Source organism: Sarcophilus harrisii, chromosome 2 (assembly GCF_902635505.1).
Source record: "Sarcophilus harrisii chromosome 2, mSarHar1.11, whole genome shotgun sequence".
NCBI lineage: Eukaryota > Metazoa > Chordata > Mammalia > Dasyuromorphia > Dasyuridae > Sarcophilus > Sarcophilus harrisii.
Window position 1 is genome coordinate 608,384,510 of NC_045427.1, and position 13,421 is coordinate 608,397,930.

At 38.1% G+C, this 13,421-nt stretch overlaps 1 protein-coding gene across 5 annotated transcripts in view; it reads left to right on the forward strand.

The window, feature by feature from the left end:
* The window catches only part of DLG5 (discs large MAGUK scaffold protein 5), a 153,500-nt gene extending 140,598 nt beyond the window's left edge, over positions 1-12,902 (forward strand). For all 5 annotated transcript variants that reach the window (XM_031956410.1, XM_031956411.1, XM_012553933.3 and 2 more), the window contains 6 exons: positions 918-1,114; positions 4,503-4,646; positions 4,997-5,124; positions 7,237-7,346; positions 7,856-7,965; positions 10,832-12,902. In XM_031956410.1, coding sequence (XP_031812270.1) covers positions 918-1,114; positions 4,503-4,646; positions 4,997-5,124; positions 7,237-7,346; positions 7,856-7,965; positions 10,832-10,935 — 793 coding nt within the window. In that variant the 3' untranslated portion in view covers positions 10,936-12,902. The remainder of the gene's footprint in view (positions 1-917; positions 1,115-4,502; positions 4,647-4,996; positions 5,125-7,236; positions 7,347-7,855; positions 7,966-10,831) is intronic.
* Positions 12,903-13,421: the final 519 nt, after the last annotated feature.

Below are 13,421 nucleotides of genomic sequence, written 5' to 3' on the forward strand. Positions count from 1 at the left end.
CTTAGAATTTGGGACCAAGTCCTCCTAATTGTGAGTTCTTGGAAAAGTCAAATGACTTTCTTTAAATCTCTTTAATAAAGACTATTTGTATGGTGCTTTAAGATTTACAAAGGGCTGTACCTATATGATTTCATTTGATGCTCATAACGACCCTGGGAGGATAATATTCCTAGTTTGCAGTTGAGGAAACTGAGGCTGAGAGGTTTAGTGATTTGACCATCTTGTAAATAATCTGAGGCAGATATCTCAGATCTTCTTGACTCCCAAGTCCAGTGGGGCTTATCCATTTCTCTGCCTCACTGCCTCTATAAGACTCAGTTTCCTAAAATTGGTGAAATACTTGCACTCATAAGATTTTCTTGTGATGCTGAAATGAGCTATGAAGTGCTTTGTAAACTTTGAAGATCTGTGTAAATTAATTACTCTTTTCCCCAGGGGATTGGTCACCAGGTGATTTTGAAATTATTTTTTCCATTACAGCAATTCATGTAGATTTCTCTTAGGGCACAAAGAAGTTGCAATCCACATGCAGCTAGTGCCCACACTGAAGAAGAACCATAAATTGTTTAAATAGCCTTGTTATCATTATAGCATGACTTGTTTAGACATGGATCTGGCCATAATACTTGTGGATTAATGCCCTTCCAAAAACAACCACGTATCTTGAAACCTTAATTGCTATCAAACTACTTCTAAGACATGTGTTTGACTCCTGATACCAGGGGACCTAAAAGAAATGGCACCTTTGCATAATAGGATGATTGAACAGGATAGCTTCAGGTGCACACAAATGTCTCTAAGACACCTGTTGTTGATGGAAGTCCTGGATCTCGTGCTCACTTTGGGTGACGTTGGGTTAGATGAGCCTTGAATTTCCTGCCCACACCAACATTCATTCATACCCTTTCTTACTGTAGCATGGACCAGGAAGTCTCCAGGAGGCACAGCATGTCTGAAGTCAAAGACGAAAATAATTCATCAAAGACTTTGTCAGCCGCTGCACGGAGATCCTTCTTCCGAAGAAAACAAAAGCACAAACGGAATGGCTCTAAGGATAGCAAAGACTTGCTGGCTCTGGACACCATCAGCACGGACTCCATTCCCTTTCTGGAAGGCAAGTGACTTTGGTGGTCTTGGAGTCCCTTTCTAGGCTAAGTCATAGAGTTGAAGACTCCTGGGAGTCGTTCAGGTGATGATCAGTCCTGGGTCATCCCCATTTGACCCAAGAGAAACTGATTCAACACCACTTTTGGTGGAAAATTTCAAGGCCCCTCCAAAGCCTTGGTTCTTAGCTCTCACTTCAAAAAGGTGTCTTCCTGCTTTTCTTTCCAAACTTTGGTTGAGTTTCCTTTTCCTTCCTCACTTTAAGCTGTACCAAGTACTTTCTTGGATCTTTACCTGTTATACTCCTCATTCTCTGTATTTTATGTGGAGTATGGTAGTCAGACTCGGGGGCACAGGGATAGGAAATATGATTGATGAAAGTATTTTTTTTTATAAGCATGTAATAGAAGGAAAAGTTGGGATTGTGATACCTTCATCCCCACTCTCTGTGAAAGAATTTGTGTAAAGTGAATTATTGCCTTTTCCTTGATATATGTTAATTCAGAGAACCATATGTGTTGACATCCATTGGTGACTAGCAATGATTAATTATGGAGGGACATTTAAAAAAATTTTTTCTAGTCTATTCCATTCCGAGAAGTAGGAATTGAGTATTCCTTATACTTATAGCTTATAAAATGCTCGTTTGACTTAATTCTTAAATGTCTAGTCCCGAGAGTTACAAGGGATGTATGAGACTATATGCTTTCTAGTGTGGTCCCAATCAGACTTTCTAGTGGTACCTATTTCTACTTCACACAGCACTGTCTTCCCTTGCCAGGCTAAATTACTCATCATTCTACAAATCTTTTCTCTGCTTTTGTGAGAGGCATTAGAAAGAATAGTGGATTTTGAATTAGGAAATCCAGGTAAGAAACTTGCCTCTGACATTTTCTTGAGGGATTCCCTGATACTACCTGCAACAGCTAATAGTCACTCCATTTCTCTGGGCCTCAGTTTATTTAGCTATAAAATTAAGGCTGTGATGTAGATGATATCTAACATCTCTTTCAGCTCTAAATTTTATGATCCAGTGCCTGGAATCTAATAGGCATTTAATTAGTGCTTGTGGACTGTTGTCTGATCCTGTGGTTGAAAGTAAGTCACTTAAGTTTTCTGTGCCTTAGTTTCTTTACCTAGAAAATAGCAATAATATTTAACTGCCTATTTTTATAAGACTTTTGTGGAGAAAGAACCTTGTACACCTTTTGAGTACTATTGAAAAGTGAGTAGTTGCTGTGTTTTTGTTTTTGATCCTTTTCTACTATTTTTCACGGGCAGGTAGATGGCACAGTGTTAGTGGGCCAAGCCTGAAATTGGAAAGACCTGAGTTTAAATACAACTTCAGACACTTACTAATTGTGTGACCCTGGGAAATCACTTATCCCCTTTGCCTCAGTTTCCCCACCTGTAAAATGAGTTGGAGAAGGAAATGGCCAACCACTCCAGCATCTTTGCCAAGAAAACCCCAGAGTTGGACATGACTAAAAAATAACTAAATAATAAAAATTTTCATGCCTAGATCTTTTTATTCTCTAGGATCTTTAAAAGGGTCTCCTTCCTGCCATGAAACCTTCCCTGAGCTATTTTAGCCCACAGCAATCTCTTTCATAAGATCACAGATGAAGAGTTAGAGCTCTTAGGACCTTAGAACCGACATAGTCCAGTCTCCTCATGTTACAAGTGTGGAAGAGACAACCTTTCTATACACAGGTATCCCAAAATCTTAGTGGTCCAGTTTTAAACTATTAAAGCTTAAGACCACACTAAGACTTTTCAGATACCCTATAATAAACCTGCATACAATAAATACAAAATAGTTAAATATTTAGGGAAAGCACTAACTCATAGAGTGGACCAGGAAGGAAGGATATCTTGGAAAAAGTGATAGTTGAAAGAATTGTTTTGAAAGAATTGAGGGATCGATTCTGCAGAGCACAAGTAAGGAGAGAATTCATTCCATGCATGGGGAAGGCAAGAAGACCCAGGTGGAGTACCATGTGCTAGAGAGAAATCAAGTTTGATCTGGATTTGAAGGTGTGGGAACTGTAGTAATCTGATGGCTCCTCTTCATCTCCTTTGCTGGATCCTCATCCAGATCAGGCCTTCTAAGCATAGGTGCCCTACAGGGATCTATCTCTAGGATCTCCTTTCTTCTCCCTCTATACTCCTTCCCTTTTTCCTCTATATTACTATATTACATCTCATCAGCTCCTATGGATTCAGTTGGCATCTCTGTGCTGTTGATTCTTGAATCTTTTTATCAAGTTTTAATCTTTGATGACTTCTAGTCTCGAACCTCTGACATCTTGACATCGTCATACATCTTGAACTGAATGTCCTGTAGATATCTCATTATGATCAAAACTGAATTCATTATTTTTCTCTGCAAATACAAGCATTTCCAAATTTCTCTATTATTCTTGAAACCATCAGCATCTTTTCAACTCTTCAGGCTCCCAATTTGGCATCATGTACTGTTCTTCCTTATTTCTTCCATATCCAAGATTTGTCAAAAGCCTATTGATTTCGTCTCTGTGACATGTCTCAAATATGCCCCCTTTCCCACTCTGACACTGGGCATCATCTGGGTAGAGTCACTTATTACTATTGCTGCTATAGTCCTAATGTCAGTCCGGCTGATATATAGCTGATGTTTGGTTTGCCTGCCTCAAGTCTTTCCCTACTTCAATCTGTCTTCCATTCGGCGTTTTTCCTAAAGCACAGGTCCAACTGTGTCACCTCCCTCTCTCCCACCTTCTTGCAGTAAACTCCATTTGTTTCCTCTCATCTCCAGGATCAAATATAAAATCCTCTGGATGGTGTTCAAAGATCTTCATAACTTATCTCTTCCTCCATTTTCTGCCTCTACTTTTCTTACACCATATACTTTTCCACCAACTCTAAAATCAATGACAGTGATTTTCTTGTTATTCCTTGAACTAGACACTCAATCTCTTGACTCCTGGACATTTTCACTGGAAGAGATGCTTTCTTCATCTCTGTCTCTTGGCTCCCTTGTTTCCTTGAATTCAAGTTCTAGCTAATTCTTACCTTCTACAAGAAATCTTTCCCAATCTCTCTTAATTCTAGTGCCTTCCCTTTGTTTTTTACTCCCTAGTTATGCTGTATATGACTTGCACATAATTATTTTCACTTTTCCTCCCCTATTCGATGGTGATATCCTCGAGGGCATATATTAAGCACTTAATAAATATTTATTAATTAGCTGACTAGTTACGTGTGTGTGTGTGTGTGTGTGTGTGTGTGTGTGTAGATGTCTTCCTTAGCCTTCTTCCTTTCTGGAAACCAAAAAGATTAGTTCTGGTCAAAATTAAGGGTTGAGTCATTCTTTGTTCTCTGAGCCATCTGCTCACCTCTTGCTTTTTTCTTTTCAGATTCAGGCAGCTTGGCTTATCAGCGGGTACAGAAGGTGGACTGCACTTCTCCAAGGCCTGTTTTGATCCTAGGGCCTTTACTTGATGCTGTGAAGGACATGTTGGTGAAGGAGGCTCCTGGGAAGTTTTGTAGATGTCCTCTGGGTAAGGAGGCCTTTTTGGGAACAGAATACCTCATTTAGCCAATGCTGACAACCATAGTGATATCTGTAAGACTACTCATTCTCTTCCTCTCTTTTTCCTACTGTACCTCATTGTTTGGGATAGCAAGTTAGCATGAGTAGCAAAAATTAAATTTTCTCAGGAGAATCTATAAGATTGCTACAAGATTTTGAGGAAAGATTTGTGAAAAGATGGCACCTTAAAGTATGGAAAGAGTTGTGACCCAGAGCCAGGTTACCAAAGCAAGACATTATCACTATTCTAAATAGCAGTGAGAATTTAGGGCAACTCCAAGGAAAGCAAGCCATTCATGTTTTTGTTGTGTCTTTCAGAGGTGATGAAGGCCTCCCAACAGGCCATTGAGCGAGGGGTCAAAGATTGCCTGTTCATTGATTATAAAAGGAGAAGCGGCCATTTTGATGTGACCACTGTAGCATCAATAAAGGAGATAACGGACAAGGTACTGATGCTTAATAAGAGTGTCCCTGCTTTAGTTTATAAATGTCATGGAGTCAGAAAGAGTTCAGTAGAAGTGGTCAGCCCTTTATGCTCAGCAGTATTTCTCATTGATGTTCTCTACCTTTCCTTAGCAGTAAGCCATATTTTTATTTTTTGTTTTATTTGTTTTTCTCCTGCTACCAAGTTGACTTTCTTTTTACTCTACCTGGAATTCTAAACCTGTTATTTCTTCTCCTTCCGTCAAGACTCATCTCTGAAACAATCATACATAGGGTAGTTTGTTTGACACAATTCAAGCTTGAGAGTTGATAAGACTTCAATGTTAGATCTGAATTTTCTTTCAGCTTGATTATGTTTTATTTCATCTGTATTAATCACCAGTCAGCAAATAATTATCACTTAAAATTTTTAAAAGTCTGGTTTTTATGTCACCTGTGTTTCCCAATAGCTCCCCTTTCTTCCTAATCAACATTTATCATCACTTATTACAAAGGTTAAAAAAGGGGGAAAAACAATCCATAAAAACAAACCAATACACGTATTATATGCAGTGTTCCACATGTGTAGTTCTTTCCTCTCTGTAAAGAATAGAGGGAAATATCTTCTTATGGCTTTTTAAAAATTGGGGCTGAGGTATCCAGGGGTGAAGGAACCTGGTGGATTCCCAGAAGTTGTGGATAGTGTAGGATGATGGGCCCACTGGAGCCCAGTACAACCCTTCCTCCCATTTCTGGGCTTTTGTTCCAGTGCTGCTATCTTGGTACTGGTATCAGGGAAGATGCTGCTGAATTCCAGATAAAAGAAACACCTTTACTCAGGGAGATCACCTATATTTTAACACAGAAGGAAATGCTTTATAGTCCTCTCACTATAGGACCATATTGGGGCCTCTGGAAATGTTGCATTGGAGAGCAGATTCCCAGGCTGGACCACCCTGCCTACTATCCTTATTAACTTCTGTGTTTTAAAAGCTGAAAAAAATAATCATTTTACATCATTAAAAAAATAAAATAAAATTGGAGCTGATCTTAAATATAATTTTACAGCATTTAGTTTTATTTGTTTTACATTTGTGCTTTCTATTTATATTGTTCTCATTATGTATGGTTGTGTATGTGTTGTCATTGACAATATTTGTCAATACTTCATGGCCTTGGGCAAAGAAGGAAAACCATGGTAGGAGGAGAAAATGAGGCTTCTGAACCTAATTCTGCTGTGGATATTCCAATTGAAGAAAGAGGCAATTCACACACACACACACACACACACACACACACACACACACACACAGAGTTTCCCTGATTATATTTATTTTACTTTACATCAATTCATTTAACTTTTCCCACGTTTCTCTGTGTCTTATCAGCCATCATTATTTACAGCACAGTAATATTGTAGGACATTCATTTGCCACAGAATTCCCTAGTTGATGATACTTTGTTTCTAGTTAGTTGGATTTTATTATTTTCTTCTTAGTAGCACATATATCATGCTACTGAATTTTGTACTGCATTGGGAGTTCAGAAAATCTGCCTAGTCCCAGGTCAGCCTTTTAACTTAGCTCACCAAAGCATGTAGCACTCTTGGATCTCAGTTTCCTCTTCTGTTAAAGTAATGGATTGATTCTACCATTCCCTACTTTGACAGAAATAAGGGTTTTTGCTGTGCTTCTGTGTCCATCTCTCAAGGAGTTGGGAATTTTCCACGTAACACTCAGTATCTGTGAATTCATAGTTACATAGGGTAAATTCAGGCCACTTGGATCTTGCCTCCCCAAGGTCAGGCAACTGGTGGCACCTTGATACAGGCTTTGTCTTAGATCTGTTTCTCAAAGTTTGTACTTTATTGCTCATTGAAGCCATATTGTGCTTTGTTAATGACCCTGAGGTACTTATGTAGAGTAAGGGAGATTTCTGTGAAGATGGCTGGAATATGGCTGTAATATAATGAAATAATTAAGAAGTCCTTACAAGAGAAGGAAAGAATTTGGTCAGAAGATTACTTATATATTGCTCTCCTTAGAAAAAATAAAATGTTTATTTAAAGGACTTGCTCTGCTTCTGTCCACCTATTCTTCCCGAGTGTTCTGATAGTATGCTGCTTGTTCCCTTAGGACTGTCACTGTCTCCTAGACATTGGTCCCCATGCCATTGAGCGGCTCCATAGCATCCACATCTACCCTATTGTCATCTTCATCCGCTACAAGAATGCTAAACATATCAAGTAAGTGACCTCCAGAGCTGAGACATACTGAAGCCATTGTTTCCCTCTCTTGTTAAAAGATAAGATTGGCACATTGGAGCATTGGACCAAGGGCAAGAGGTCTGAGTTCTGCTCTAAATTCAATTAGTAACTTCCCAGGGCTTTGCTTTAGCTACATCTCTTCTCTTCCCCTTAGTCTTTTTACCTTCTAAATGATGGAATTGTTGATGATATCTAAGGGACCTTTCAGCTCTAACATTCCCTGGCCTTGTCTTCCTTACTCTCATGATTCCAGCAAAGGCACTGGAGTCATCCTGGCTATATACATATTTTTAATTTTTTTCATTGTAAAGATGCTTTCTGCTGCATTCTCCCAGATCCTCCTTCCCAGCAGGATCAGGTTGCTCCTTTACAAGAATGCACACCAGGGGGCCCCCTTCACCGTGGTTATCCTTTCCAATGGATACTTCCCATGGTGATAGAGAAAAGTAAGGTCTTTTAGCCCAATTCTGCTTCCGGTGTTCCAACAGAGAACAGAGAGACCCCATCTTCCTGAGGGACAAAGTCACACAGAGATATTCCAAAGAACAATTTGAGACAGCTCAGAAGATAGAACAGGAGTACAGCAAGTATTTCACAGGTGAGCATTTGGCATGAATGAGTTGGGCCAGGGAGCTGGGATTCTTTTGCAAAAGTGGGAGTGGGAGGTCGGGGTGGGATGCAAGCAACAATTTTGGAAATTTGAGGGTTTGTCAGCCTTGCTTGTGGCAGGGGGAGAGGTTTGGGAGAATCCCACCAAATCACTTTTTTCTTTCTGATAACATTTTTTCCAATGAACAAGCATTTCTTTTTTCCCCTTCCCCCCAAAAGAAGAGAAAAGAAAAGAAAAACAATCCTTGGAACAAATATTATGCTCAAGCAAAACATATTATCACAGTCTTATTGTACATATTCTTTTCAATTTCATAAAATAATTATTAAGCAAGAACCTGGGCTACAAATACAAAAAACTAAAACTAACTTTCTTTGCCTTCAAGGAAGTTACATTCTATTGTGGGCACTTGTGTTTGGATATTTAAAAGGTGAACTTTTTTACTGTGCTTCTATGTCCATCTCTCAAGGAGATGGAAATTTTCCAGGTAACACTCAGTATCTGTGAATTCATAGGTAACTAGGGTAAATTCGGGCCACTTGGATCTCACCTCTCTGAGGTCAAACAGCTGGTGACACCATGATACAGATTTTGTCTTAGATCTAGTTCTCAAAGTTTGTAATTTATTGCTCATTGAAGCCATGTTGTGCTTTGTTAATGACCGTGAGGTACTTATGTAGAGTAAGGGAGATTTCTATGAAGCTGGTTGAAAACATTAAAAAATTCCTTAAAGTAGGAGGAAAGAATTTGGTCAGAAGATCAGTTATATATTGACTTCCTTAGAAAAAAATGAAATGTTTATTTAAAGGACTTGTTTTGCTTCTGTCTACCTATTCTTTCCAAGTGTTCTGTTATACTAGCATACTGATGGTGGAATGATTGAGATGTCCCTCATTTTTAACATGTCTACATACCCATTAAATATGGGAAACATACCCATTAAATGGGAATTAAACATTAAACACATAGGGAAAATGCCCTACGTGACACTGGTTGTATTCAGTGCTCACTAATAAACTGCATGCTTTTACAGATAGTTGTAAAATCTGTAATAACAGATCACCTATCCTTTCAATATCAGAGGGCAGAAAAGTTGGTTGTTGTCCCATGTGTATTTTTGAGGAAGATCTAAATCAGATATTTTTCATTCACCTTGTTAAAAGTCCATGATATATCCTGTGGCTCCCAAATCATTTTGAAATTTTAAAGCAAAGCTGCCAGGAGAGGACAAGAATTATAGTCTGGGAATGGGGATCAGTTTTAATCAGCTTGCTGAAAGTTCTAGTGGCAGTGTCTGTCAGGAGTGGGGATTGTTTGATAAAAATTAATTTTATCTTCCTTTCTTTAGCATCTCACTTCCCACAAAGTATTTGCTCCATTTTAACCCCCAGCAATAGAGATTAGCTATTACAGATGTGTAATGTTAGACACACTTGCAGATGAAGTCACTGTATTATTAGTTCTACTTAATTGTTTTGTTACAGGAAACTGCTCACCAAGTGGGAGTATTCGGTAAATGTTTGACTTGGAAAAACAAAACACATTAGTAAAAAAATTTTTCAAAGAAGGAAAAAAAGATACATAGCCATTTGGATTTACATTTCTTTTCACTTTTTCCAGGATTCTGATTAGTAATTGACAGTCATGACAACACTCCAGAGCTGTTGTCTGAAAAGTCAAGATTCCATTGATTGTAAAGTTGAGCAAATCTAGCTTTACTTAGATGGTGTTTCTCTGAGGAGTAGTTTTTTCAAGTTAAAAAAAAATCCTGATTTTTCCTGGTTATTGGGACAACAGACTACCTGTCTTAGAAAGCCTGACAAAAACTTTAAATCCCATGCTTATCAATCCTTTCAGGATCCTCTCACGTGATACCATTTAAAATAAGAAACAAAAGATATTTTATATTTCAGTTAGCTTTTATATATTCATTTTAGCATCCTATCATGTGAAACCATTTTAAATAAGGAACAAAGTATATTCTATAGTAGTTTTATATATTTTTTGTTTTTAATAAACTAAAATATAAATATTTGATATAACATAATTATGAAATTTATAGTAATATTTGATCTATTTTTCCACCTCAGCTCCATCACCTGAGGAACAGTCTCGGGAACAAGGATCAGAAATAACTAAAAATGGGCAGCAGAGAGGCAGAGAATGAAGGAAAACAAAACAAAACAAGAGCCTGTTAAGCAGAGTTTTTAACTAGGTGTGGGTGATCAGGGTTTTGTACCAAGGGATGGAAGTGCTGATAGCACCTCTGTAGCAGATAGAAACTATTGAACTTCTAGTACATCATTAGCAAGAAACAATTAGATAAAACAGACAGTTACTACTTGGCCTACTGCTTGCTCCTCCATATGAATTAAACTCAGGGAAGAATCAGCCTATCCCATCCTGCTCTTTGCTCTGTAGGAACTTTGACATATCTCAGGATTTAGGATTCTGAGTTGACTCCATCCCCAACCTCAGGAGATTACCCAAAGCCCTCACTGTACTCCAACCCTTAAGTGCTCTTTTCCTTATATGAGATCAGGAAGTTAACCACTTACAGTCCTCCCAATATGATGGAGAACCATGAAACTTTACTGTTATTTTGTCACTACAACCGAAGGGCTATTGAATATTTCCATTTTCCTTGAAGCTGATCACTTCTGTGTGTTCTCTCCCACTTAGAATGTGATCTTGAGCACAGGGGCTGTTTGGCATTTTTTTTTTTTACTCCCGACTTAGTTGCTGTGACTGCTCTCATTCTGCTTCTGAAGCTTCCCATCCACCACCTGGACAGCTGATTTTTATAATAACTGAGAATTGACCTTTTCTCTGCTGCATTTCTTATGTTCTACAGGTATCATCCAGGGTGGAGCCCTTGCTAACATTTGCACTCAGATCTTGACGACCGTCGATGAAGAACAAAATAAAGTCCTGTGGATACCAGCTTGCCCACTATAGACAGACATTTTGCTGTGAAATGCAGAACATATTCTTCCAATGTAAATAGATGGCCGGACATTAAATATTTTATATATATATATATATATATATATATATATATATATATATTCACAGTTCTTCATGAAGGGGATTGAGACACTAACATGGATAACCAAAAGCACCTGCTTAAGTGGCTGAATAAGACTGAAGCCTTGGCTGGCGGAATTCATTTCTCTCTCACTTGTGCATTTATTTTCCTAGAGAGAGAGAGAGAGAGACACACACACTGACTGACTGACTTCTAATATGATGGGGGTACAAGGTAGACCAGGCTATATATATATATTTTTTAGCCGCAGATTATCAATGCTGCAGAAAGAATCTTCTAGATCCACAAGTTTACAAACCTTTTCTAAGTATTTGGTTGTTTATGTTTACTTGAATGTCCTTGTATTGTGACCTGTTGTCTTCCTCTCTGCCACTGTCCTCATCACTTACTCTTGTGTTTCTCTTGTTAAGTCTGACTTTTTTGTGCCTGTTCTCAGTGGAATAGAAGGGAGAGGACAATCTGAGATGGGGGGAGGAGGGACTGGACTGTGGGTTTGTGCTGGAATCAGTGGGGATGGGGCCAGGGAAAGGGGGAAATCTGGGGGGATTTAGAAACCTTTGGAAATTCTTCTGGGACTCTAGGATCGTATCTCCTAAGTTTTCAGGGCGATTCTTTGGCCTAGTTGGGATGGCAGAATCAGTGTCCTTTTAGGACATGTATTTGCCAGGGGAAAGGCCTCTCCTGCACTTTGGAGTTATTTTTAATTCCTCTGGTTGAAATTGCTTCCTCCTCCCTCCTCTCCCTTACTCCATCTACATAGATTTTATATTTAAAGACCTTAATATGATCTGATCATTCTGTACTTAATTTGTAAAGTAATAAAATAATCAATTTGGTTTTGGGGACTGGTGGTAGGGGAGGAGGGGGAAAGCCAGGCAGTAAACTTGGTCCAGTGCATGCTGTTTGGTCATTTTTAAAAGTCTGTAAATATCAATAGCTTTTACTGGTGCAATTTTGCAGAATAATTCTTCTGCTTTGTCCTTCGGTGTATGTAGCAGTCACATAATTGTGTTTTGTTTTGTTTTGTTTTAAAATTTTGATATGAAAATGGTCACAGTTTTGGGCTTTGGATCAAAAGCCTTTGGTAGTGTTCACACTGTCTGGAATCAGAATAAAATCATGGGATTTTTCATATCGTTTGCAACACTCAGTCACGCTGTGTACCTAGCTCTGTGATAAAGCAACATCTTGAATTTGCTTGTGCACTTCGAAAGCTTGAGTGGGTCCTGGCAGAAGATTGCCTCTCCCTTCTCCATCAACCATTCATTATCTTTATAGGTACTGTACTCTCTTTGGTTTATCCCATTTTAATTTGAGAAGGCTTTATGGACTGTTCCTAACATTTCATTTTTCTAGCAAAAGGTCTTAAATTTTTTTTTTCTAAGTTCTAGACTACAGGTTGTAGTTTTGTGCTTATTTGCATTTTTAAAAAATAAAAGGGATTTTTTTTTCCTTGCACAATTCCTCAGAAGAAAGAACTATATCAGGCCTGAATTTTGTTCCTTGTTTTACAGGTACACATTTTCTAGCTCAAACTATGTTAAAAAACAAAAATATAAAAATATTTAAAAAAATAAAAAAAAACAAAAACAAACCACAACTGTAGATTATGTATTGATGCATTACCTAAACGAAATAGCTATCATATTGAGGGGTAGCAGGGTTTTTGTTTGTTTGTTTTTTTGGTGTTTTGTTTTTTCTTCCCCTGAGTTGAGGATAGAGTTGGACTTTGGTACGATTAAAACAGACAGGTACTGTTCTGACCAGAATTTTCTGTACTAAAAAAAAAAAAAATTGTCACTTTGTATAAAAAAAAACCAAAAAAGTTAAAGAAACTGATTAGTATGATAAATAAAGGTCAATTTCTGTAATTTGAGTTTCAGTATCTTTTATTAGCTTTTTCCCTGTTCCTTCCCCCATCTTTCTCCTTGCCTTCTGAATTAAGTTGTTGCATTCTGTAAAATGGGGACGTAGTCCAATGGAAAGACCACACTGGCTCTGCACTGTGTCAAGGCAGCTGTTTTAGTTCTCCTTGATTGATTCCATATATCACTTTTTTTTTTATTTTTTACAGACATTACTTGTTTGTTTTTTCCTTCAAACCTCCCACACCCTCCCCCCCTTGCTCTTCTCTTTGAGTTGAGAAACTTAACTCTTAAAAATAGAGACCATTTAATGTAAGATCCTTCTGTTCTCATCTCAGAACTCATTGACATTATCCCTCTCTCTTCCTTTTCCCTATCTCTGACATCAAGGTAACATTTCTCCTTGCTAAGATCAATTTGTCTATACTCGTGGTTGTTCTCATCTTGTCTTCAATAGATTGTAATCTTAATCATCCCTTTTCTCTCAAATCAATTGTCCCCTACCTGCTTGTTCTTTTCTTATTACCTTC